Source organism: Podarcis tiliguerta, assembly GCF_965153285.1.
Source record: "Podarcis tiliguerta genome assembly, chromosome: 1".
Taxonomy (NCBI): Eukaryota; Metazoa; Chordata; class Lepidosauria; order Squamata; family Lacertidae; genus Podarcis; species Podarcis tiliguerta.
Window position 1 is genome coordinate 30,742,217 of NC_139534.1, and position 25,292 is coordinate 30,767,508.

Below are 25,292 nucleotides of genomic sequence, written 5' to 3' on the forward strand. Positions count from 1 at the left end.
ACAAATATTTTAATTATTATTATTATTATTATTATTATTATTATTATTATTATTTCTACCACGCCCACCCATCTGGCTGGGTTTTCCCAGCCACTCTGGGTGGCTTCCAACAAAATATTACAATACAGTAGTCCGTCAAACATTAAAATGAAAAAATGGGAGCTGTTTCATTACGTTTTCCAAGTACCACCAGAAGCAGAAAAGCAATTGTTTTTTATTAAATAAGTTAAATCAATCCCTTCTACTTTGTGCAAGAAGTGGGGAAATGATTTCAGAGCTGCTCACAGAAGCGGACTTAGGGGAGCGTGACTCCTTTGCCTGCCCTGGGTGCCGGGCCAAAAAGGCGCCACAACAATGAAGAACAATGGAAGGCGAGAGGTGGAGGAGCACTGAATGTTGAGAGCCAAAGTCTACCACTGCTGCTCATCAGATTATTCAGCGTGAGGCAGTGCAATTCTTGACTGGAGCTTGCACATGGCTAAGAAAGTGGGAAGGATCGGAAATCTACTGCTATGGATTGAACAGCTTTGTTATATTGTGGATACTGCAGTGCTATTTATTCTCTTAGTTCCTGACTTGAATATCATTTTTGGTATTCGTATTGAACATCAAGCCAGAGAACTGGTGCAGATGGAAGAGGATTGGTGTCATATGATCCACAAAGCAGACACCAGAAAGAAATCCAGTCATGGCATTTTGCACCCAAACACAGTGACTGAATACAGTCATACCTGGGATCTCGAATGGCTTAGATGCCAAACATTTCAGCTCCTGAAAAATTGAAAACCGGAAGTTGGTGGTTTTTTTGGAAGCTGAACATCCGACTGGGCTTCCGCAGCTTCTGACTGGCTACAGGACCTTCCTGCAGCCAATCAGAAGCTGCGCTTTGGTTTCCAAACGTTTGGTGTCCGTTTGACTTCCAAGGTATGTCTGTACTCTTCAAGGGCAGCCAACAATCACCCTGTGAGCTACATGGGATTCAAACCTGCATCCTGCCAGTCCTTGCCCATACCTCTAATCGCTACATCACACAAACCTTTGAGAGAGTTGACCACCTTTTGTTTTGATTCAGCCCTCCAGGTAAAGAGGAGAAAAGAAGCCTCATCAGGAAAACATGGATTGAAACTAATTAACGTTCAGTACAAGCGTAGGTTTCTACAAGATCACACTGGGTTACGCTATATGCTTGGCAGAATAAAAAATAAAGGATCAGAAAACTCCTAAAGGATGTTTGCAGATATAGGGCAAAGAAGACTCTTCTTATAGAAGAGGGAAGAAAGGAAGGGGTGGAGGAAAGCAGAACATCTGTGAAGAATGGATTCAAACTCTGGGTTCCTGAATGATAAATTACAGCACAGAAACCAATAATTTAGGACAAAACAGGGAAATTAGAGGATTCTAATGGGCCATCGACTACTCAAGAGAAGACAGAACAGGAGCAAAGGAGTAAACAGGAAGAATGAGGGCTAATGTGCACTGAGGTGATAAATCTTGTCTGGGGATGTACCATTTCAGATTGGAAGTGTGGGGGTGTATCTTTCATTGATTGTGTTTACTGTAATTGGTTTTAGTATTTTTGTTGTGTTTGTAAATAGCTTTGAGCAATTTCAGTTACCAAAGCAACTAATAAATATAAATAATAATAAAAACAATCAATGCTCCTAATAACTACTGATATATTAGTTAGTTAATTAATTAATCACTTGCAGAGAGCAGCTGCAACTACTCTTTTCTATTATTACAACCCTGAAGCTGTGGGATGGGTTTCCTGAGAAGGAAATTTTGCTATCATATAAAGTGTGACTATATAATTATATATCATATGATTATGAAATAATCGATACTATTTATTTAATCCATATACTAATATTGATCAGTCTTCCTGTGGCTGTGCTTATGTAGCCCTGTCAGACTTTGCAAGCCAACGCAAGCACACAATTGCATGTGGAAGTCTCAGGCTTCACTGACTTGCATGCAGATTGGCTACAAATTTAAATGTTCAAAACCCTCTTTTTTTAAAAAAACAAAACTCCACATGAAATAAGGCCCAGGTTAGAGCAGGAACCCCAGTCTACCTTATATTTTCAATCCCCCTCCGTCACAGACTGTAGCATACACGTACACACCAGGGCTATATTGCTGCAACATTTTGTTACAGGGCATCACTTTTCTTTTATATCAAGAGTTGGTAATGTTTTGCTGTGGTGGTGGCAATCTATCCGACGCCATGAAAAAAGCTCTTCAAACTGACCCAAAGCGAACTAAAGCAGTGTGGCGAGAAAGTGGTGTTTCTCTCATATCTCTGCCAAGTGACCTAACGTGGGTTGCCAGCACCCAGGGCCATGCGGAGGGGTGGGTGGGAGGGAAGGAAATGGATGGAGTATGCATGCGCATTCAACTCCCTAAGGCGTCCTCATCACCCAGGAGATCTCAGCCACAGAGATAAGAAAAGAGAAAGATTTTTATCCGAGACCAGGGAGAAGAGTCGATGGAAGAAGATTGGAAAAAAAATAAAGTATATTTACAGAAATATTGCAAAATTAATGAATGTTAGAAGAATATTGGAATGAAGTTATATGGTTTTAGCAGAAGTGTTACTGAGAATTATACAAAAATTAATTGTTAATGCGCTAAAGTGGAAAATTTAAAGTTAAACTGTGTTAGGATAAATTATAGAACAAAAATTGAGAAAGAGGGAAAGGATTTGTTGAACGAGCTAATTTGAACTAGAATACAAAAAAGGGAGGCGCGAGGAAGTCGAGGAAACAAGCATATGAAAGATAAAGAAATGAAATTTGGATGTGTTTTTAAATGTTTTAGTTTTTTCTTGTTGTTCTGTGGTATTGTTTTTTCTTTTTCTTTTTGATGTATTGTCTGTTAATTTTTTTATTGTTTCTTCTTTTCTTTTTTATTCTTTTTCTTTTTGTAACTATTAAACATTTAATAAATATTATTTAAAAAAAAGAGAAAAGAGAAAGATTTTTAAACAGTTTGTTTGTTTGTTTGTTTAAGCCTTTTAGGGCCACATTTCCTTCAAAAGGATCACTTTCACGAGAACTATAAATGGGTGAATAATTTTTTAAGTTGTTATATTAATGTATTATGAATGTACAGCTAGACAGGCTAGTCATAAAGTATGTTAGCTGAAAAATTAGGGTGATAACATCTGCTTTGGGGCTAAGGAAGCTTTTCTCATTTCCATATATTATCAAGTGTTGCAAGTCTCACACAGGTATGGCCTTCCATTGATGCTGTAACATCAGTTGATGGAGGACTGGCCATTAATGAACGAGATTGGGAATGCATATCTGCTATTTCTCCTCCTTTATCAAAAGGCAATGAAGAAGATGACGCTATCGGCTGCAATTCATATGTGAATAATAAGGCGAATACAATTTTCCCATCCCACAGGCAATTAGCTGGAAATTGTATTCACAGGTCTCAATCCAGAGATGTCTGAATACAGCAGAAGGCCACGCTTCTGCTCCCACGCTCATGCACTCCACTTTCCTCTGCTAAACAGACGATGAGCACTGTCAGCTCGGAATGAATAGCAATGGAGTCAAGGGCATTTGCAAATATGCCAGACTGAGACCAAACCAGTCGCTAATGGACCTTGTCTTTTTGAACAGCATTCTCCCCTAATTCCTTTGCTTCCTTTCCCCATGAAATCTCATCATCTGGGAGACTGCAGGTAACGAAAAGGGTGTTAACACTGAACTGAATTGATCAGTGCTTCACCAGTACTAGATACGGTTTTATGTTGTTCCCCAAGTCATAAGAAGTCCGGGGACTTTCTTTTGAATGAGGAGAAGAGGGTACACTTAATGATGCTCCTGTGATATCCTTTTACAGTGGTACCTTGGGTTACATATGCTTCAGGTTACAGACGCTTCAGGTTACAGACTAACCCAGAAATATTATCTCGGGTTAAGAACTTTGCTACAGGATGAGAACAGGAGGCACGGCGGCAGCAGGAGGCCCAATTAGCTAAAGTGGTGCTTCAGGTTATGAACAGTTTTAGGTTAAGAATGGACCTCCGGAACGAATTAAGTACTTAACCTGAGGTACCACTGTATTTACAGACAGAAGCATAGAATGGGGGGCATGCCCCCCACCCAAACCCCCTCACTCCCTGCCAACGGCAGGGACTGGAGAGCACAGAGGGTGAAGACCACCCTCTGTATGTCCTGCCCCCGCTTGGCACACCCAGCTCTCCCTTCCCAGGGTCAATCCTGACTCAGGGGCAGAGAGAGGCTGCAATGCCTGGTGCACCTAGCCACAACTCTGCAGAACGGCTGTGGGATGTCCGGCTGAGGCTCCTCCTTCCCTGGATCATAGCTGACCAGGGGGGTGGAGAGCGGCTGCGACGCCCCGGCGGCAACTCCTCCACCCCAAGGTCAAGCCCAACTCAGAGGCAGACTGCAGCTGCGGTGCCTTGCATGCCTGGCCAAAGCTCCTCCTGACACAAGGAAGGAGAGTAGCTGTGGCACACAGCTACAACTTTCCCTTCAGAAGGAGAGCTGCTGTGGCAGGCCCACCCAAGCTTCCTATTTCCCTGAGTCAATCGTAATCCAAGGGACAGAGAAAGGCTGTGGCTCCTGCTTCCTCGCAGCCAGCCAGCCGCTCCGGCAGAGATAAGAGAGTGGGCAGCAACTCTCCTGGATTGGGGTGTGCAATCCAGGGGCACCCCTGCGTCAGTGCCACAGCAGGTTCCCTCCATGCCCTGTCCCCTTTGGGGGCGCAACCCAGGCACAATTTAGATCCGCTCCGCCACTGTTTACAGATACATGAGCCAGGCATTGAAAACCAGTCCAGCACCCAGAGACACGAGAGTACTAGTGTCTAAAGCAGAATCAGTTCTGCCTTCTGCCTGCCCCATGGAAAGAAAACAGCACCCTCCTAGAACCTGGCATTGTACACCAGTTGCAAAACTCCCTTGCTATTTTGGAACTCTCTAAATGGTTTTCTCTCCTCCACATGCTGAGCACGTGGGGTGAATTTCAGCTCTTTCAAAACCATCTTTCATCCAGTTAGACAATATCAACTGATTATCATCACCAAATTCTAACAAGCAATGCCTCTTTCCTTGCTATATCATGTATGTTATAATATCTTCCTAGATCTTGGCCATTTCATTTGACATTTAATTATTGTATTGTCAATGAGATTGTATCCAAGTGGCCAGATCCCTATATTGTGGTCTGTTTGCAGATAATAAACTGAGAATTATTATGAAGAATATGTCCAATAGGGCACAAATAGGTGTATAGGTGCTATTGGCCAATTCCCATCAGCCCTAGCCAGCATGGACGATGGTCAGGGATGATGGGGGTTGGAGTCTAACAACATCTGGAGTGCCATAGTTTCCCCATTCCTGCAAAAGAAAATTTGGGGTTCAACTGTAATTGGGAAAACATATTTCTTCCTCTATTAAAGAGACACATTGCTGCAAAGTCAGAGTTCTCCTTCAGGTCCACAGTTACCTGCTAGCATTAGTTCTGAAGGCAAAGTCAAAAACAAAAAAAGCCCATGCCCCATTCCCCACCCACCACAGATTTAAGCACCTATGCAAGCAATTGCTGAACATTTTGCTTGTTGATCTGAGCAACCATCTGTTCTGCCTGGATGATAGATCTGGATGTTGCTACCAGATCTATCTGCCAAAATGGTGACTACACAAGAAGACCAAATAAAAGCACAAAGGCCTCAATCTGCAATGAAAGAGCTCGCCCAGTTTGGTGCACTGTTAATTTTCCAGCGTAATGTCAATAAGTAGTCATGCTTTCTTCAATTAAATAAACCCATTTCTTTAACAGCCAGCTATCCGTCATGCATCCTATTCCATACAAAGGGTAGGAAAGAATAAATTTGAATTTATTTTTCAAATGTTGACGGCTTCAGGTTTGAGGACACCTTGAAACAGGGGTAGCTAAAGTTGCGGCTCTGCGAGTGCTGCTGGACTGGAGTCAAGCCCAATCAGCAAATGCACAATGGTCAAAGGGATAAAAAGAGTCCAGCAATAACTGGAGGAACAGAGCCGTCCCACCCCTGCCTCACGTTGAGGTTTCGTAAGTCAACAAATCCCACTCAATATAATTTGACAAAGAACTATTCAACTCACAAGATTAATCAAGACATCTCAGACAATGAAGAAAGCTGTAAACACATATGGTAGGTGCAGTAAAGGCTTCGTGATTTTACAACTATTGAAGGAAGTCACAAGGTCGTTCAGATTTGCAGATAATACTTTCACATTAATCATTATGCTTTGCATTGTAAATGCTGCACAGGAGGGGTAAATCTGATACACAGGCAGCCGAGATTTGTGGTTCTCCTGGGCTAGAGCCAGAAGGGCCTAGGAAGCTAACAACTATGACATGTGCTAGTCTTTGCTCTTTTCAGACCTGAGATCCATTTTTTCTGCCAACGTCCATCACTGGGCTCACTTACAATTTTTTTACCACAGGTTTCTCTCTTTTTCTCCTTCCTATCTTCCTGCCCTCTAGCTCTCTCACACTATCTCTCTCTCTCTCTCTTTTCTTGTCTCTTTGCTTTTAAAAAAGTAAATATGAATCTAAAAGGAGGTCACTGCTGGTGCAACCCACTATGTTCCTGCAACTGAAAACCAGCATCACAAACAAGAATAGGGAACCTTCAGAAGTTGTGGGACTCCATCAGCCCCAGCCAAATATCAGAAATGATGGAAGCTGTAGTCTAATAGCATCTGAAGGTTTCCTAGCCCTGGCATAGACTGACAGTGACACTATGGCCTGCTTCTCCCATTGCCTCCTCTCTAACACAACAGGAAGGAAAGGCAAAATCTCACCAAAGCAAAGCAGCTTACACTGGAGGTGCCCAGTGCAACAGAACGGCACTATTAACTACTTGAATTTTGAACGTCTGGCACACTAACCAGCAAATTTTGCCACCCCAGAAATAATACCTTTAGGAATAAGAAGGTTTAGCTGAACTGGCAAGACTGAAATAAATATAAAATGCAGTTTTTTACAGGATAGTTCATGTGTATGTGTATTATACAATTGCTTAACAGAAACAGTTCATCGTGGGGGGAAATATGTTTTCTCCATGTGCACACAGACTTTGTGAGCCATATCTGTACTTCAGAAAAGCTGAAGGGCCTGCTGTTACAAAAATTGGGGGAAATTAACACCAACTGAAAATGACAAGCTTCAAATTCAATGTAAAACAAAAGCTCATGAAAACCAAAGGGTGATATCCAACGATGGTCATACTCAAGAGCTGTAGAATCATAGAATTGTAGAGTTTGAAGGGACTCTGAGGATCATCTAGTCCAAACCCCTGCAATGCGAGAGCAGGCAGCTGTCTCATACAGGGATCGAACTTGCAACCTTGGCATTATCAGCACAATGCTCGATCCAACTGAGTCACTGGAGGCTGGTTTGTTAGGACAAGTGGGGCAGTGCCCCACCAACTTCAATCTGCCCATACCAAGTCACCTGCCTGCCTTTTCACTTACAACCAGTCCAGGGCATTGTGACACTCCTTTTCAGCTTCCCTTCCCTCAGTCTCAGCATTGCACCTTCTACAACTCAGCAGAGAGGGTGGTAGGAACAACACCAGAATAAGTTAGTTCCACATGTCTTTGGTTCTGGCTCCGCTTACTGTTTGAGCTTCCTGCTTTCTGCCCCATGAGTCTTGAAAGGTGCCAGTTACCACTGCTCAGAGTAGACCCATTCAAATCAATGAACTACAAAGTCCACTGATTTCAATGGCTCTTCCCTGAGCATGAGTAGCAGTGGACATCACACAAAGTGAGCTTATTCCTGCCCTGACCTACCTGGAAAAAAACAAATTCATTAACGAGGATTTCAAGTGTGTGGCCCAAAGCCAGAATTAATTTATCTTCTTCTTTTAAACTCATGATTCTTCGGAAGAAGCCCCACAAGTTTCAGAAAGCCTCGTGTGCCACGGACAGCAATATCTCACTCTTCAGGAGAAAAATTGTCCATGGAGCTCTGAGTGCACAAAGTTGCCACAAGGAAATACTGGTGCAAGGAAGAGACAAATAATTTATGTTTTTCAGTTGGAACCTGGCAGATCATTGGTCTCCTCTGGCTTAAAATAACAACAGCCACAAGTCAAATTCTAGATGTAACGATTGGAGAGAAAAAATTGGATTCTCTATTGCACTAAAATCGGCACACTCTGGTAGAATGTTGTGCAGCCCCTGCTTTTTCCAACTAAGAATCTATACACTTGCATCTACTTTTATTCAATCATTTTTTTTTAAAGTCTGCAGGTTTAAGAACAGAAAGCTCTCTAATTGTTGGCTCAAAGTGGAAAGTGGAAGTTAAGGCTGAAACCTTAACAGGCATGCCCCATGATCAGTTGTCCAATGTCTTACAACTTACCCTCTTTGAACCCATACTTTTCCTTGGTCTTTCAGGCCCAAATCCAGATGAGGAAGATGCTCACTGAATTTCCCTGGTTTTTGAAAAGGAAATCTATTTAAATATTAGGTTCTATTAAACATGTGTGTATGTGGTTATGTGTGTGGGTGTTGCAGTCTAAGTCAGAGTGGGGTTGCAGTGTGAAGACCAAAATGTAGGGTTCAGTGTAGGGTAGGTGGGTTCAGTGTGTGCTCAGGGTACATGGTGAAGTGGGGTGTGTGAAAGCAGCTTGTAGGGTTCGGTGTGGGGCAGCTTCAGTCTCCAGCGGGATATGTGGAGGCATTTCAGTGTGAGGCAGAATGTTCAGGAGCTGGCAGTGGGAAATGTAGGTGCGATTCTGAGGTGTTGTCTACCCTGACAATTTTTCAGGTTTCCAAGTGTGCCCACAGGCAGCCCCAAAATGTTAGTGGGCCCTCATCCTGCCACTAGTCAAAACCTCACCACGCCAGTAAAGGATTACCTTCCTCAGGAAGCCTGAATAAAGTACATCAGTACTTTAAAAACTGGAGCAAAAAGAATCTCATGTCCATTTTCAGCACTTACTGTATTACGGTATTATCTTCTGATGTTATCTGACAATATATTATCTGGTGATAAATCCCTCCAAATCTAGCTTCACTCATATCCAACGCACTTTTGTCAGCCTCCAGTTTCCAAAAAAAGGAAGAAGCTCAAAAGGCAAGAGGAAGTAGAATAAGGATTCTGCTATTCCATTGTGCCTCCCCTGCTCATTTTACTATATCAAATTACCCACACTCAGCATTGTCACAAGAAGAGGATAAAGGTCACAAACAAGGAAGGGCAGTGATTCCTTCCCATGAACAGTACAGCTTTAATCAGATCAAGCCTAAGACTTCTCACAAGTTGGGAAGCAGTGAGAACCCCACCCTCTGCAGCCTCCTCCAGTTGGGGAGCGGTCAACAAAGCCCTGGAGGAAGCAGACTCACTTCACATAGTGCACCTGAAGAGTAAGGAGACTGCCCTTCTTCCCTCCCCCCTGCCCCCGACGCCTTCCAAGAAGCCCTGTGTGACATCAAGTTATCTTGATCACAGCTAGGGATGGATGAAAAATTCAACTAAGTACTTGTTGGAGGCTAATCTATCAAATTCACACTATGCAAACTAAAATGCAGTCATCCTTCAAAATCCACACTTATCTGAGTTTTGCAATGCAGTTCTCCAACCAAATGCATATATTAGGGGAAAGTGTACCTCAAGATGAAGGTGTTTGTGAGAATCATTATATTGGGGAAAACTTCTTGCAAAAATGTGTGCATTAGTCCAACCTACATATATAAAAATGTGTTAAGAGAAATTTGCACTAAAAACAATGCTGATGAATTTTTGTTAGGATTCCTTAAAAAAAAAAGCACAAATGTGGAGAACTGAATTTCAGATTGGAAAAATGAGAAACCAAGAGAACCAAAACTGACAGATACTTTCCTCCTTAATCATATCCCTTCTACTACCATCCAACTTGCCCACAGGGGGTAAAGGTGGGGGCATCACAGATCTTGTTACTTCCTACAAGGCTTCCAGAATGTAATAAAGCAGGACAGCAATCAGTCTTCATTCATAGGTTTATTTGGAGACCCTGCTAATGGGGTTTCAGTTTCCACTTGAAACAAGAATAAATGCCTTCAAACAAACAAGGAAACAAAGCAATGAATGGAACCCTGCTTGGTATTAACCCTGGTTAACACAAGTATGGACTATACCATAGTTGAGACTGATCAGATAAAGGGAGGAGTTCTCACCAGGGAGGGGAGGAGGAGGAGGAAGAGTGAAAAGGCTACAAGTGAAGAATATGGTGAAGTAAGGTTGCCATATTTCAAAAATCCAGGCACAAAAAGTTGTTGAACCCGGACAGTTTGACAATTTCCCAAAATTCTCCCCAGATACGAATTCCGTCATTGGAATCACGTCCAGGAAAATCTAGACATATGGCAACCCTAGGTGAAGAGATCAGCAGAATCTTCGCTGGGTCTACATTATGACATTTCTTAAACAATTTATTATTCTTTTCCTTTAAATGAAATAGAATGTTGCAAACTCATAGCCACAAAGTTCAGGCATCCATTGTTCCAGGTAATATAGACTGGAGTTCTTATTCTGTATACTTTTTACCACTCAGTAAAAGGGTACACATTTAAGCACCCATCCAGTGAGAACTATCAGTGCATAATTCATCAAGGATATACAAACATGCAAGAACAGAGCTTGAGGTTTTGATAACGGGAAAATTATTTTCACCAACAGACCCACCACACATGTGACATCATAGACTTTTTGAACATGAATTAGGTTGATGCTTTTGAAAGACATGAGCCTGTGAATCAGAAAGCACAAGTTCTCACCTTCTAAGTCTTCCTTTTCAAAATGTGTTTTGAGAAGGGAGCGTGTTCCACCCGTGTCCACCACTGCCTCCTCATCATTCCTCTGCAAAATAAAATAAAATAATACATCAGCTTTTCACTGTGCTGTCAGACTTGAGCAATACAAGGTGACAAGCATTTTAACAAGATACCTTTTTCCATCAGCAAAAGAAATGCAAAGAATTTTTAAATTTGGCATTTACAGATGTAAAATCTAGCTCCATTTCAGCAAATCTGAAATAGATGATAGATCCATGATAGAAATAATAAACTGAGGTGTGTGTTGCCTTCAGAAGAGCATTCTATTGATTGGGGGCCAGCCCTGGAAAGCCCATGTGACCATCCTCTGCACTTCCTTCAGGACAGAGAATAGTCTCCGGTGAAGGTTGTAAAGTCCAAGCTGGTTTATATGGGGCGGTCTTGAGCCATATAGGACTCTAAAGATCAAAACCAGTGCTTTGAATTCAGCTAGGAAACCAGTCAGTAACCAATGCAGTCAGGCCAGAATTAGTATAATACATTCAGACATTCTGTTCCCCAATATCCCCCAACCTGGTTGCTGACTTCTGCACTAGCGGAGGTATCTGAACTATCTTCAAAGGCAGTCCCACGTATAACATATGGCAGTAATCTAACCTAGGCGTTACCAGAGAATAAACAACGGCACACGTCTGGCACCAAGCATGGAGTGAGATTACTAGGTGTGCCTGTGGCAGTGCATGGGAGCATACACTATGCACACAGGCCTCCATCCCAGATAATGACTGTAGCATTTCACTGTACTTAGCCGTATGCATGACTGAACAAATCCAGTATGAGGAGGGAACAAAGATGGGTTCCATTGAGCCCTATGGGGAAATATTCCCATGCTGACAGAGGCACCTATAGAAGGAGATGCACTGCACACTTTATATAGGAAAATGTGCATGTGCAAAAAGCTTTTGTGAGTGTCAACCATATTTATTGTCTTTAAGAAATGTATGCTTACAAAACAGCTTTTGACTTGCAAGAAGAATATAGCCATGGAGGTAATAACTCTAGGATACTGCCCACATTTTTGTCAGATACCCAAAACATTGTCGGGGGGGTTAGGATGGATACTTACTGAAATGATCTAAAGCAGTGATTCTCAACCTGTGGGTCCCCAGATGTTGTTGGACTACAACTCCCATCATCCCTGAGCTCTGGCCTTGCTAGCTAGGGGTGATGGGAGTTGTAGTTCAACAACATCTGGGGACCCACAGGTTGAGAAAGGCTGCTCTAAAGAATTAGGGAGCAGGTAGGATAAATTACTGTTCCACATTTTCTATACTGAGATACCAGACCTTCCCTTCAGTGTACTGTATTTTTAAATACCAACATGTAAAAGCCCACACCTCTGTTTCATTGCAGATTTGACACTTTCAGGATTGTCAGAATGCAGCATCAAGTACCATCAAGTACTAGCCACGCGTAGTATGCTCTATACTCCTGCTAATGTTCACCTTGACATTTGCAAGAATGGTTGTACTGAAGCAAAAGACAAGCCTACTCTCTGAACATAAGGGCTAAGAATACAGAAACACATCATTTCAAAGGTTGTTAGAAGTGTTCTCCGCTGCTGAGACAAAGAGAACTCTGATTATTGCCTTGCTCAGCTCCTCTCATTGAAGGCAGTGGCGCAGCGTGGGGGGTGCAGGGGGGGCCGGCCGCACCGGGCGCAACATCTGGGGGTTAGGATTAGGGGGCGCAAATCCACGGGTTAGGGGGCGCAAATTACTTGCCTTGCCCCGGGTGCTGACAACCCACGCTACGCCACTGATTGAAGGGTCCTTACGATGACACAGTCATCCAAAATTGGTTTACTGCTCCCAACGTTTATCTACACATTTGATGCCACTGTCACCCTTCTTCCCTGAATCGTCTGCTTGAAGGTCTTGCTGCATTCAAAACAGGGCAACTGAGGAAAGCGCTCTGAGTTTCATCTGCATAAAATAAACCCTTCCCTCTTCGATGAGCAGTCGAGGATTTGTTTATTTTTAGGGGGCAAAGGCAATTAAGTCCAGATTCTCCAAAATATTATTTTAAAACCACCTCTATTATTATTATTATTATTATTATTATTATTATTATTATTAGAATCTGACTGCATTAAGGTTAATGGATAGATGTTCTCCTTTTGGCCAGCCCTGTACCACACAGTACAGGATGTGCAACAAAGTAGAAAGCAATTAGTTTTCATTCCAGATTTATATCTTCCCCAGGGCAGCGTGTCATATGCATGAGGACAGCTCTGCCCTCCCTCCCTCTTGGTAGAAAATAACTAAGAGAACGCTCAAATGCACGCCTGCGATGATGCTAAGATTTGCACCAATCAGCTTTAGCTTGGGCAGACAGATGTGCCAGTCAGTTCCAGACACACAAATATTTAATGCAGCAAGCGTGCAACTTTTGAAAAGGGACACCATTCTTGGCATTAAATCAAAAGCAACAAACAACATGGCACTAAATGTGCCTTGGAAAGGGAGAAAGCAGGATAAATACTGGAAATGAATATGGGCTTATAACATTCTAGTGCCCTGTTCAGCTATATATTGTTGACTTAAGCCGTGGCTTCACTCCAGTGTATACCTTTGGCACTGCCTGAACTGAGGCATATTAAATGTACAATCGATTGAGCTGGATCGATTCTGCATCAAGCTAGTGGATCATTGCATTAAGCTGACACTGGTTTTATTCGCTAAACAGTCAGTGAGTTATTTTTAAAACCACCCATGCATTGAGTGATGCAAAACAGAAGTACTTTTTTAAAATATTGCTCTCCCCACACCCCACACTTCTGCAATTCTGAGAGTTGTATAATTCCACCTGCATTAGAAATTTAAAACAGTAATCATACCGCTTTAAACAGTCGAGGTTTTCCCCCAAAGGATTCTGGGAGCTGTAGTTTGTTAGGAAAGCTGAGTGTTGTTAGGATGCCCCTATTCCCTACAATTCTCAGAGTTCCCAAAGAGAAGCAAAAGATGCACTTTTGTTTAGTGGACTGGCACTGCACCCCACTGATGGCTTCTGGATGGCAAGTATACCTTCCTTCTACCAGGGCTGGATTTAGGTTTGATGAGGCCCTAAGCTACTGAAGGTAATGGGGCCCTTTATATGTCCAGCTATCCTTTGTCAACAACAAATTGTCACTGTTTTTTGTGTTGAATATATGCTATATGTAATTTATGGACCTAATAGGTATCTAAAACCATTTGCACATAACAAAATATGTAATTTATCAAAGTAATTGTTGAACTGAAATACAATTAAGAAGAAGTATATTAATAGTGAAATACAATTAATAAGAAGTATATTGTGGGGGGGCTCCAAGAGAGTGAGGCCCTAAGCTACCCATCTTCTAGTACACATGCCTACATACATACCTGTGCATATTATTGATTTGCCAAATTACAATGGGGGGATGGGAATAAGAACCATAAACACAGGAAACATATAACCGTACTAGGATGATGGCTGTCACTGGAAACAGCAAAGGAAGTTTCAAGGGACATTGTGGTAGAATGGGGGAGAGGGGAGAGGCTGCTTTGCCCCATCTCTTAAGGATCAAGTTTTCCATGGTTTGAAATATGAGCTCACTGAAGCCTCACAGATCGTAGTACTTCAGAGATCATTTCCCTCCTCTATCCCAAAATGATACTGCTACCTGATATAAGGCATATATGCTCACATGTTATGTAAGGACCAAGATATGCCCTGAGACCTGCGGGTATAGGGCAATATATAAATTTAATAAATAACAAATAAATAATCCTCACCAAACTTAGCAAAAAGTGAGTGCAACAATGAGCTAAGCTACACATTACACTTGCCATGTGATCATCAGTCCAGCGAAGTCTATTCAAAACTTTGAAAGCTCGCTGCCCACAGGCAAAGGAAGCTAAAGGGGTTTAGAATTATGCTCACAGGGGAGGAGAAGGCATTGGCCAGCCTTCTCCATCTGTTGTTTATTTTTCATTTCTCTCTTTTTATCATGAATAATCTCCCATAGACATTGCGAGGAGAAGATTACTTGGGGAACAGGGAAGCCTCCAGCAGCTTCTCCTTCGAAGTGACTCAGGTTTCCTTGTCTGTATGGAAGGAACCTTAAAAGTTCCAGAACTCAGCCACTTTTCAAGTGCAACAGGTAGCCCAGGAACAGGGAATGTGTGGCCGTCAGATGTTGCTAGACTGCAACATCCATCTCTTCAGTCCGTTGGCCATGCTGGCTGAAGCAGATGGGAGAAAGAGGCCAACAACATCTTGAGAGAAACAGGTTCCCCAGCCCAGATGTAGCCTGTCCCTCATTTCAGCATTAACCTGTTGATAACTATGAAGATAATTTCTTCTAAATATTAGCAAAAATTAATTGAGAAGATCCAGTCCTCTTTTTCAGGTTCTCGTGTTAGCACTTTTTTTCCACAACTGAAGATCAACCCTGGCCATGCTCAAGAGTCTGATACAATTTATGTATGGCAACTTGGTGAGGCCATCATTTAACCATGTCATTTTTCACCCGCACAATGAAATGAGTAATTACTCAGACTGTAATATGCATTCAACATGCAACACAATTGGGATAATTTTTCAGTCACATAACTCAACCTTGCACAGAGAACAGCGGTGGTGTGTTGCAGCTAAGCCCCATTAAAACCAATGGCATTTCCATATAAATGTTTTGTGGAGATAAGGTTGAGTCATATATTTCCAATTTATACAGCTGCCATTTTACATACCCATTTTAAACTTACGTGTTAGCAAAGCTGCTCTAGAATGCTGGATCACTGAAATACTGGTGGAATGCCATATTGAATTTACGTACATGAAACACCATTCTAAGTACCAGTGAATCAAAGTTTGAAATAAGGACCTTATGCATTATATCTTGCACTGCCCCTTATATAATGAAGCAAGAGAACAATTTTTAGCACCTATAATGACAAGTTCCCCTGGTCAGAACCCCTCTGACATGATTTTATATCTCCTCGCAGACACAGATAAGTATGTGACCTGGCGTGTAGCACTCTTTGCAACTGCCTCTAGGAAAATCAGGGCAAATTATACAGCCAAGGTAGCCACCAACTGTAAAGCAGATGAATTTATTTGACCCTATCTACATCAAGCTATATTCTATCTTTATTACCAAACTCCGAAAATAATTGCACATTGTATTAATTAACATTACTTTTTAATATATTAGTGGCCATGTGATAATTTTAGCCTATAAATGTTATCGTTTAATGTCTTAACCTGTATATTAAGGTACTTTTATAGCTCTGTTTAGAGTAGGTAATGTCTTGATAATATAAATGTTTTAAGTTTTTTGTATCAATCCAGTATATTTTCTTTTAATTGTTGAATGATTCTGTGTACATTGCGGCAGCCTTTGGCTATGTTCAAAAAAACTGACTGACTGACTGACTGACTCTTGCTGAGGCTGCTAATGAAGCCAGAGACCATCTTGGCTGTAAGTCCTGGAAGACCTGATCCCTGCCTTGCAGGCTATTTCCACTGGTGGGAGGGCAGGGCCCTGACTGACTCCAGCTATAAAAGCCGAGGCTGCTGAATAGACTTTTGGTTTGGGGTGTTGTTTGAGAGGTTTTGTTGCCGGAGAGCGCGGGGGTTTGTTGCTTTTATTTTTGTATCTTTATTGGAGGAAAGGGGCACTAGGGGACGAGGAAAAGGGAAAGTTATATTGAATATGCAGAAGTCCGCTCTCATAACATTGGATACAACCCTTTATGTGCAACTGTGGGCCATACAAATTATCTGCCAATTAATATAACAAGCTCAGAGAATCCCAAGGTCTCTGATGGCTTCAACTAATTCAACTGGTCAAAAACAAACAAATACCTGCCTTAGACGCAAATAAGAACATAAAGCAGCTTTAGGTAAAATAACTGATTTTTAAAATCATGTAATATCATAAACTTTTTTTCGCCTTTGGTGGCATGCAGCGCCATATCCTGAATTTAAATTCCTTCCAAGTTGTAGAACTGCAAATGCCTACATTATTGTCTCATTACAATTATCTCCATCCTTTAATTATCATGTCTCAGGCTTCATTAAACCATCATGTGCTGTCTAAAGCCTTATCCATGCCTATGTACTCAACATGCATAGGGTTTCCTACCAAACTATTTCACAGTTCCAAAGTTTAGCATTGCAGGGAATGGATGTATGGAGCTGCCATTTTCCGTTTCACTCAGTTTCTCATTTTTCCAGTCTTAAATTTAGTTCCCCACCCCCATTTCTGCATGCATTTGCAATTAAAATAAAAAGTCAAGCTAAAAACATGTATGTGTTTTCATGTATTTCCTAATGTGCACATTTCCATAATCCATTTTGCCTAGCATATGCATTTTTACAAGCAACTTTATCCCAACAAAACATTATTTTGTACATTACTTTCACTCTTATACACATTTTGGCTTTCAATTTTTACTAAACAAAAACCCCTCCCACACTTTCAGTACACATTCATTGGCTGGAGATCTGCGCTGAAAAATTCAGAGAAGTGTGAATTCCAAGGGCTTGTTGCTTTGGTTTGCCTATTATTTCAGAAAATGCAATTTGGTAGCTCCATATTAAAAGGTGAACCAAATGAAATTTCTCCCTCGTCCCCGTGGTTAGGTAACAATCACAGCTTACAGGCTACACTGAAGCGCAAGTGCATATGTACCTGGTACACTTACAGAGTATGTAGACAAGAAAAATTGGGTGACGCCTGTACAGTCATGACGCGGTTTAGACCACCGTACATATGGGTCATTAAAAAACTGCAGTAATGACCTATGTAGTTAATCTAAAATCTGAGAAATGCTCTCTAAATTATTCTCTCATTGAACTCGAGATTCACAGAGAGAATGCCAAAAAGCTTGAAAGGCAGCTGAGTCCATCCTTTTAGTGAACCAAAAAGTCCAAGCCCTTGCCCCCATCGTTTCTCATTTATCAGCCTACAGATCATCCATCCCAGGGTTGGTTCCAGGCATGGAGAGGCCCTCAGGAAAGTGCCCTCTAGTGGTTCCCTTCTTATGTCAATGCACCATAGCTGTGGGCTTACCTGGCAGTGGATGTAGGAAACTACAAGCAATTCTTAAATAGCCATGACACGTATTCATTATTCATTATCACTCTAGGACACTGTGAGAAATGAAAAAAGCAGCTCCCACTGGGTGGTCATAATTTATATTTCTCACAATGCCCTGAAGCAAAGGCTGGCAACTTGCTAGCCGCCGCCCCCCCCCCCCTTCTCTCTCTCTCTCTCTCTCTCTCTCACACACACACACACACACACACACAATTACCTCTTACAAGCAATGCCAGTACTTGGCCCCTTTCAATCAACCCACCAATACACTGGGGTTTCTTCCTTTCTTCTAGCATCATTAGCAGAGTTGCAGCAAGGTACTGGACAGACTCGGGGCACAGGGCCTTGACACAAATTTGGAGAAAAGTCTATTTTTAGGCATCAGGCAAAGACTTTTCTCTTTACATGAGCTTTTGCCCTTTGTTTGAAGGCTGGCATTTTGGCCTCTTCCAGCGGGGTAGGATCTTCAAGTCTTGCCCTTTTATCTGTTTTTAGATTTTTATTCAATGTTCTTAATTGATTTTGTGGTAAGCAGCTTGAGGTCACTCTGAGAAAACAACTAATGCATATGCATCATCATCATCATCATTAATGTACTGAGTAGTTATGGGCAGGCCAAGATGGCAGGCTGCTGGGGTCTCAATGGCAGTGGGCTTTGCAGCATGGCTAGCTACCCATTTTTAACTTGTTTCTTAAAAGGGGAAATGGGCCTGGCACAAAGGATTGAGAGAATAACACCCCTGGGTCATCAAGCTTCTGCACTCAAACATACATCCAGTCCATGCTCACTCCAAGTATATCCATTCCTAGCTTTCATATTAATCTTTCCCTTCTACGGCATTCCTCCTACATTGATTTATTAGCATGTCTCTGCCCAAAATTAAGTATAAATGGGAGTTTTAACAATCCTACAGGATTTCAGATTGTGAGTGTACCAACATGTTCGGGAAGGTTGGAACATTTCCAACCAAATATATCTAAATTGACAGGCAGACTTCTCTGTAAAAAAAGGCAACTGTAATTTGGCCAAGAACCACAGGTTTACGCTGATACCTACAGGGATCTGTGTAGGTTTCCACATTTTATTTCAAACTCCAACTAGATGGTTGCTGTTGCGTCTCCCCACACACCCATAATACATATATATATCTATGTGTTTGCATGCACAGAGACAAAATGAAACTAACATCATTGCCAAAAGAGAAATCTTTTCCATTTGTTTTTCTAACTATGCTGTAGAAAAGCTTACCTAATCTTAGACAACTCATTTAGCTATTTGTCCATTACAATGGGTAATTAACATGTGTGCTGCAGAATCCTATACAGCATTACTCAGAAGTAAGGCCCAATGTGTTTAATGTGGCTTCTTTCCACAATAGGTTTAGGTTTGCAGCCTTAGAACATGAACACACACACACACACACACACACACGGGGGAAATTGTATTGGATAACAGTTCTTCTGGCTTTTCCATGCACAAGTGCATATACTGGAGAGAAAAAACCCTCAGCGCCGGTAAAAAAGAAGCTAAGGTTTAAAAATAAACTGGTATGAGTCATGCACTCCAGGCTATCTTAATTCCAAATTAAAATGCTCTGACTGCATAAGGAGAATGCAACTTGGTGCAGCTTATGTTTGCTCAGAAAACAGTGATTTGCTGCTGTACCACAGTCTTCAAAATTGAAGAATTTTCTAGCACTGCTTACTTTATACAATTTATCCATTTGTAGAAATTATTCATTTAATATCATAACATTCTTGGGAAGAGTATATTATTCCCTTTACAAATGAGTAACCGATGAGAACTAGGAAGTTGTCCAAAGCTCTTATGGGTGATTCGAACCACATTCCTCCAGATATAAACCAAGCAATAAGTCTGGTTTATATTTACATGCACACCAGGAACTTCACTGAGAAGTATGTTGATATAGATTTCACCGTTTGCATGTACCCTTTTATAACATTTGTTAAGTTGTAGACCACCAATACGATTATGAATCTGTCTTCATAAATTTGTGAGACTATCCACATCATCTCTGCTACATGGTCTTTTTGATGGCGCATGCTGGGAATCAAATCTGGGACACACACACACACACACACACACACACACACGAAAAGTATTAGCACTGCCACCAAGCTAATCTCATTTACCACCCCCTACCTTCCTTCTGGCTAGGTCAGTTTAATCTTGGAATGCTACAAAATATTACAGGCAGATAAAATAAGCTCTGAAAAGCTACGCTGCTAAAAACGCAAGAAATTCTCACAACAGCACCATGCTTTCGCAGGTCAATGGAGCACAAGACAAATTTCCTTTAGAAAGTCCTTTCCATGTAGAAATGTCTACAAACCCTACATGCATCAAGTACATGTAGCATTTGTGTCTGTTCTGTTATGGGTAAATGTGGCAAGAGTATAGGTAAGTACCCAGAGTATTGGATTACACAGCAGAATATATACCTGTGCCATTGAGAACTATGCATGGAATTTATGCAACAGGCCACAAATCAGCATGCAGCTTCTGAGTAACAGGTTTAGTGACTGAAAGAATCTGGGATCCCAAAATGTTTCATGAGCGTGACTGGCCATACATCTTCCTCCTTTGCATTTTCAATTTTGGAACATGCAAGCAACATGGCTCCCTGCAGGACAGAGCAACATGTTTAAGACGGCCCCGAAGTAACCCATTGAAATCATTGGGCATGGCTAACTTCAGTCTATTTGTTCCAAGGGGTCTACTCTTGAGTTTCATTTCATTCATTCGTTTTATTTGTATGCCGCTTTTCCACACACGTGAAATTGTGCTCAAGGCAGCTTACGACAAAGAAGCAAGGATGCATTTCAAACAAACACTGCAAAAACCTCTTCATAATAGCGTGGCAAAACAATAACATAGCAATGATTTTGTAGCACAGCAAAACAACATCAATTTTGTAACAGCATAGCAAAGCAACAGCAAATATAATAGCTTACAGGAAAAACACCACATTCCAATTCTAAAAATATAACATTATTATGTAAACAACATGCAGCCTCCAATAGCAAAAATAATAAGGGAGGTTCATAGCTACACCTTGGTCCTAGAAACATCCCTCCCACGATATTGCTTACGGTCATCTCCTTGTCTTAAGTTTGTCTTAACTGGATCCTACCCTCAATTTTTTGATATACTGTAGAAAAGAAATAAGGTCATAAACTGCAGTTTTCTCTTTCTATACGTATAGGCAAAAAGTGCACTGTCATTCATATTAGTTTACTATTATTATTATTATTATTATTACATTTCTACCCTGCCCTTCCTCGCTCAAAGGAACCCAGAGCAGCATGTCAAGCTTCATTAAGTGATACAACTTCCAATGTTCCTTTATTGAATCTTCATTATGTCTGAATTGTTCTTGTTTCTTAATCCTGCCACGGTGAATGACAATAGCCTTTTATTGTATCTGCATTCAAGACTTTGAACTGGAGGCATGCCAGATACATCTTCAGTGACTGGGTAACTCTGATTTACAAGATGTGGGACCCAATGCTGACGACGGACTGGAGACATGGGGAGACCACATTTGAAGAGTGTGTCTCAGCTGGGGCTTTGGAAGAAAACTGCTGTCCGGGGATTCTGCACAGAGCTGACACTGCAGACAGAGGAGAAATGCCAAACACTAACGAAGACTGAAGTAGCCTCAGCAAATAGCTAACAGTAAGTGATGCAACTGTGAAGATGAGGACCAAGAAAGGCATGGATCCAAGCAACAGACTGAGAGCCTTTACACTACCTAAGGTCTGTTCCAAACTTTGTAGTCTGTGCCTAAGAGTTCCATGCCTTGCGCATGATACGTGACCCTTTGGCTCTGGTTGGTTATGTTGTTTTATTGCTGTTTATGTTCACAATATAGACAGGCATAAAATTTCTTTTGACGCAGTGCCTGAACTCAGATGCACATTGTGTATGCATCATTTATTGGACTGATCTAGCAAGTAATTCAGGAGGCTGTTTCTATGGAACTGTGTAGTTCAATCACGGCAAGAAAGTGTGGGGCAAGGCCCAATTTTCATTGTATTTATTTACCAGTTTACATAAAATTAGCACAACAGTAAGCATCAATGAAGTCTCTATATATTTGAGCCCTGGCATCAGAAGCAGCTCACCGAATGGGAGTGGAAGCACTCTGCTAGGTTTCCAGCTGGTGCTTTTGGGGAGGGGTGAAGAGGTCAGCACAAAGTCTCAATGTACCAGCAAAAACAAACTGTCCTTCCTGCCAGTGCAGTTGCACCTTGCTGGCCTCCCCACCACCTCACCCTTCCCAGTAAGGCAGGAAGCTGGCGTAATGGCTCCACCCCACTCAGCAAGCCACTTCTGTCTGGCATTGCAAATTAATTCCGGGCTGAGCTTTAGAATGGAAACTTAGGCTTGCCTATTCAAAAGTAAGTGTCAACATGGCTTAGTCCAAGAGAAGTGTGCTGTCAGTCACCTCTACCTCCAGCAAAGGTAGGACCCAGGTGTTAAAAAGGTAAAGGTACCCCTGCCCATACGGGCCAGTCTTGACAGACTCTAGGGTTGTGCGCCCATCTCACTCAAAGAGGCCGGGGGCCAGCGCTGTCTGAAGACACTTCCGGGTCACGTGGCCAGCGTGACATCGCTGCTCTGGTGAGCCAGAGCCGCACACAGAAATGCTGTTTACCTTCCCACTAGTAAGCGGTCCCTATTTATCTACTTGCACCCAAGAGTGCTTTCGAACTGCTAGGTTGGCAGGCGCTGGGACCGAACAACGGGAGCGCACCCCACCGCGGGGATTCGAACCGCCGACCTTTTGATCGGCAAGCCCTAGGCGCTGAGGCTTTAACCCACAGCGCCACCCGCGTCCCAGGACCCAGGTGTTACAGGAGGTTTAAAAGAGGGGATCCAAGTTCAACAGGTTTGAGAGACACAGCCACACACGAAAAAAAGAATGTGCCAATCATGGCAGAAAGCCATCTTGCTCTAGTGAATTAGATTCATTTTCCCCAGATGTGCCAGAATGATTTCTGCAAAGTAGCTGGGGAAATATTTATGGCTCGCAGAAGTGTCTCAAGGTTCATTAATGCTTAATAACATTCATGCATGGTTTGCTGTTACAGCAGAGTGCCTATAGGAAGACATATTGATGAGCTGCCCATAGAACAGCAACCTTCCATTACAGATTACTAGATGGAGCAATAAGCACATGACTGATATAACAGACTGAAGACCTACAGTCAAAGATTTGTCTTGTTAGTGCAAATCAATATGTGAAATTCACAATTTCGCCATTTCCTCTGACATCTACCGCTTCAACCTCCACAGCTTCCTTGCCACACTATTTTCATCCTGTCCAAAGCAGAAAGGCCCAATTACTCCCAAATCCCGTCTGAGGTTTTCCTCCATGTCCTACCCTTGTCTTCCACCCATTTCCCTCATAACTCTTATCTTTTGACCATTGTGCTTTTCACATTTCTGCTAGCTATCCTCTTCCCTTCTCCCTTCATTCCCTATGCATCTGGGTCATGCTGGGTCCCAGCTGTACTTCCAAACCAAAGCTTCCTTGCTTCTCCAGCATCCCATCTCCAAACAACCGCATGCCTTGTCTGCTTTCCAGATGACAGCAGACAGTCCCTCGTATCTCTGCCCTTTACCCTTCTCTCACAGGAAGTGTATTGCGTATCCACATTCCTTCTGGACCATTAGAACATTTATTAACATCCCATGGCATCATAGCAGCTGAACTGGTTGCTAGAGAGGGGGTTCAAAGCAAGGCAGATGTTAATCCTTGTAGGTAAGATTGTTCAGATGTTCAAAAGTATGTATGTGGGCTTAAAATGTGAAAGGGGTACACACACAACGTCTGCCCCACCATCCCTGTGCATGTCAGCTCTTTGAACCTATGAAGGTGACTCAAACTACATTCAGTTAAGGTCATTTAGCATCCTCCCTATGAACCAGAACTCTGTACAATTAGCTTCTCAATAGACGTGAAGAGTCTAAGCACATTCAGATGAATGAAGGTTGAATCTTCCTGCATGTTCAGTATGGAAAGGTTGGGAGAGGAAGGTGCAGAACACTTAAGCTATTTTGGAAATGGTGTGCTCACTATCTAATAGGAGTGCTCATGCATTCATCTGACTATCTATTTACAAAAGCATTTATTCACTGGCATTTCATGAACTTATGACAATACTCAGGAAATGAAATCATAAAACGCTATTTTTAAAAAAACAGCGCATAACAATCATTCAGAGGACCGGCTAATCAAGAACGTTTTAAACAACTGCACAGACCTGCCGCCATAAAAAGGTCTTCAAGGAAGTCAAAAGTGAGGATGCCTGTGAAATCTCTGCTGGAGCTTAGCCCTCTTCTTCCAGTGTACAGGACACTGATTTTTTTTCTCAAAACACTCAGTTCTGACACTCAGTTTGCATTTTCAAATCACTTCATAGAGATCCCACAACAAATTTAATTGCTTGTAAATGATTTGTTTGTTTGAAAAACTAGCCAGCCAAATGCAATATGCTTGGAAAATACAGAATCACTGGCCAATGGTTTCCACTGGAAGCCCATTCCCCAGTTCTACGAATCCTCTGAACCCCCTGGCCCTGCTCCCCTTCACTGTTGCTGCCTGTTCACTTGCCTTGTGCAAGCTGAAACAAGAGCGAGGAAGAGGGGCCTCCACACAGAAGCAGCTCCCCTGGTGGGATGGAGCTGCAACTGTCCCTTCCTGGGACAGAGAGTGAGAAACGGAGGAGAAGATCAGCACCGTGTGGGAACATTGTTAGAAGCACTGGTTGGGTTGGAGACTGAAACTCGGAGCCACAGAGAGCGAGAGTGAGTAATGGATTGCTTTGAAGTCATTTCTGCACCGGGTAAAGTAATTTTTAGCCCCACAGCATGTCGTGTATTTTGCCCAACCTGTCCTTTGTTTTGCCTGATCAAAGGTGACAACCATAGAGTTCTATTAAGACATATGGTAGACAAAACAAAACAATGGGAGACACAGAAGAAACCAAGTTCTGATGGAAAGACACAGTCTTCAAGTTTTATCAAATAAGATACTGACATAGCAGAACTTGAGGTTTCCTCCAAGATTCAAAGCTAGGTAAAGCAAGAAATGGTTTATAATTAATAATTGTTCACGCTGCCCATGCTTAAGTTCTACTAAGCATTCAATCAATTTATATTATTTCCATTCTACTCTGAACACATTTGATTCTTTTAAGAGCCTTCTCAAAGTGTGGGTACTGTATGTGCTAACAGTTGTTTTATTGCTGCTTCCAACAAGCAAACAAACCATTACTCTCTCAATGTACATAATATCCTTTTAATAAACTATCTTAGTTAATGGCTCATTCTGTCTCCAGTGG

General features: G+C 42.0%; 1 protein-coding gene across 8 annotated transcripts in view; it reads right to left on the reverse strand.

Annotated features, from left to right (window-relative positions):
• Nucleotides 1-25,292, reverse strand: part of SLC4A10 (solute carrier family 4 member 10) — a 156,377-nt gene that overhangs the window by 80,139 nt on the left and 50,946 nt on the right. For all 8 annotated transcript variants that reach the window (XM_083406510.1, XM_083406506.1, XM_083406509.1 and 5 more), the window contains one exon: nucleotides 10,793-10,874. In XM_083406510.1, the coding sequence (XP_083262636.1) occupies nucleotides 10,793-10,874 (82 nt within the window). The remainder of the gene's footprint in view (nucleotides 1-10,792; nucleotides 10,875-25,292) is intronic.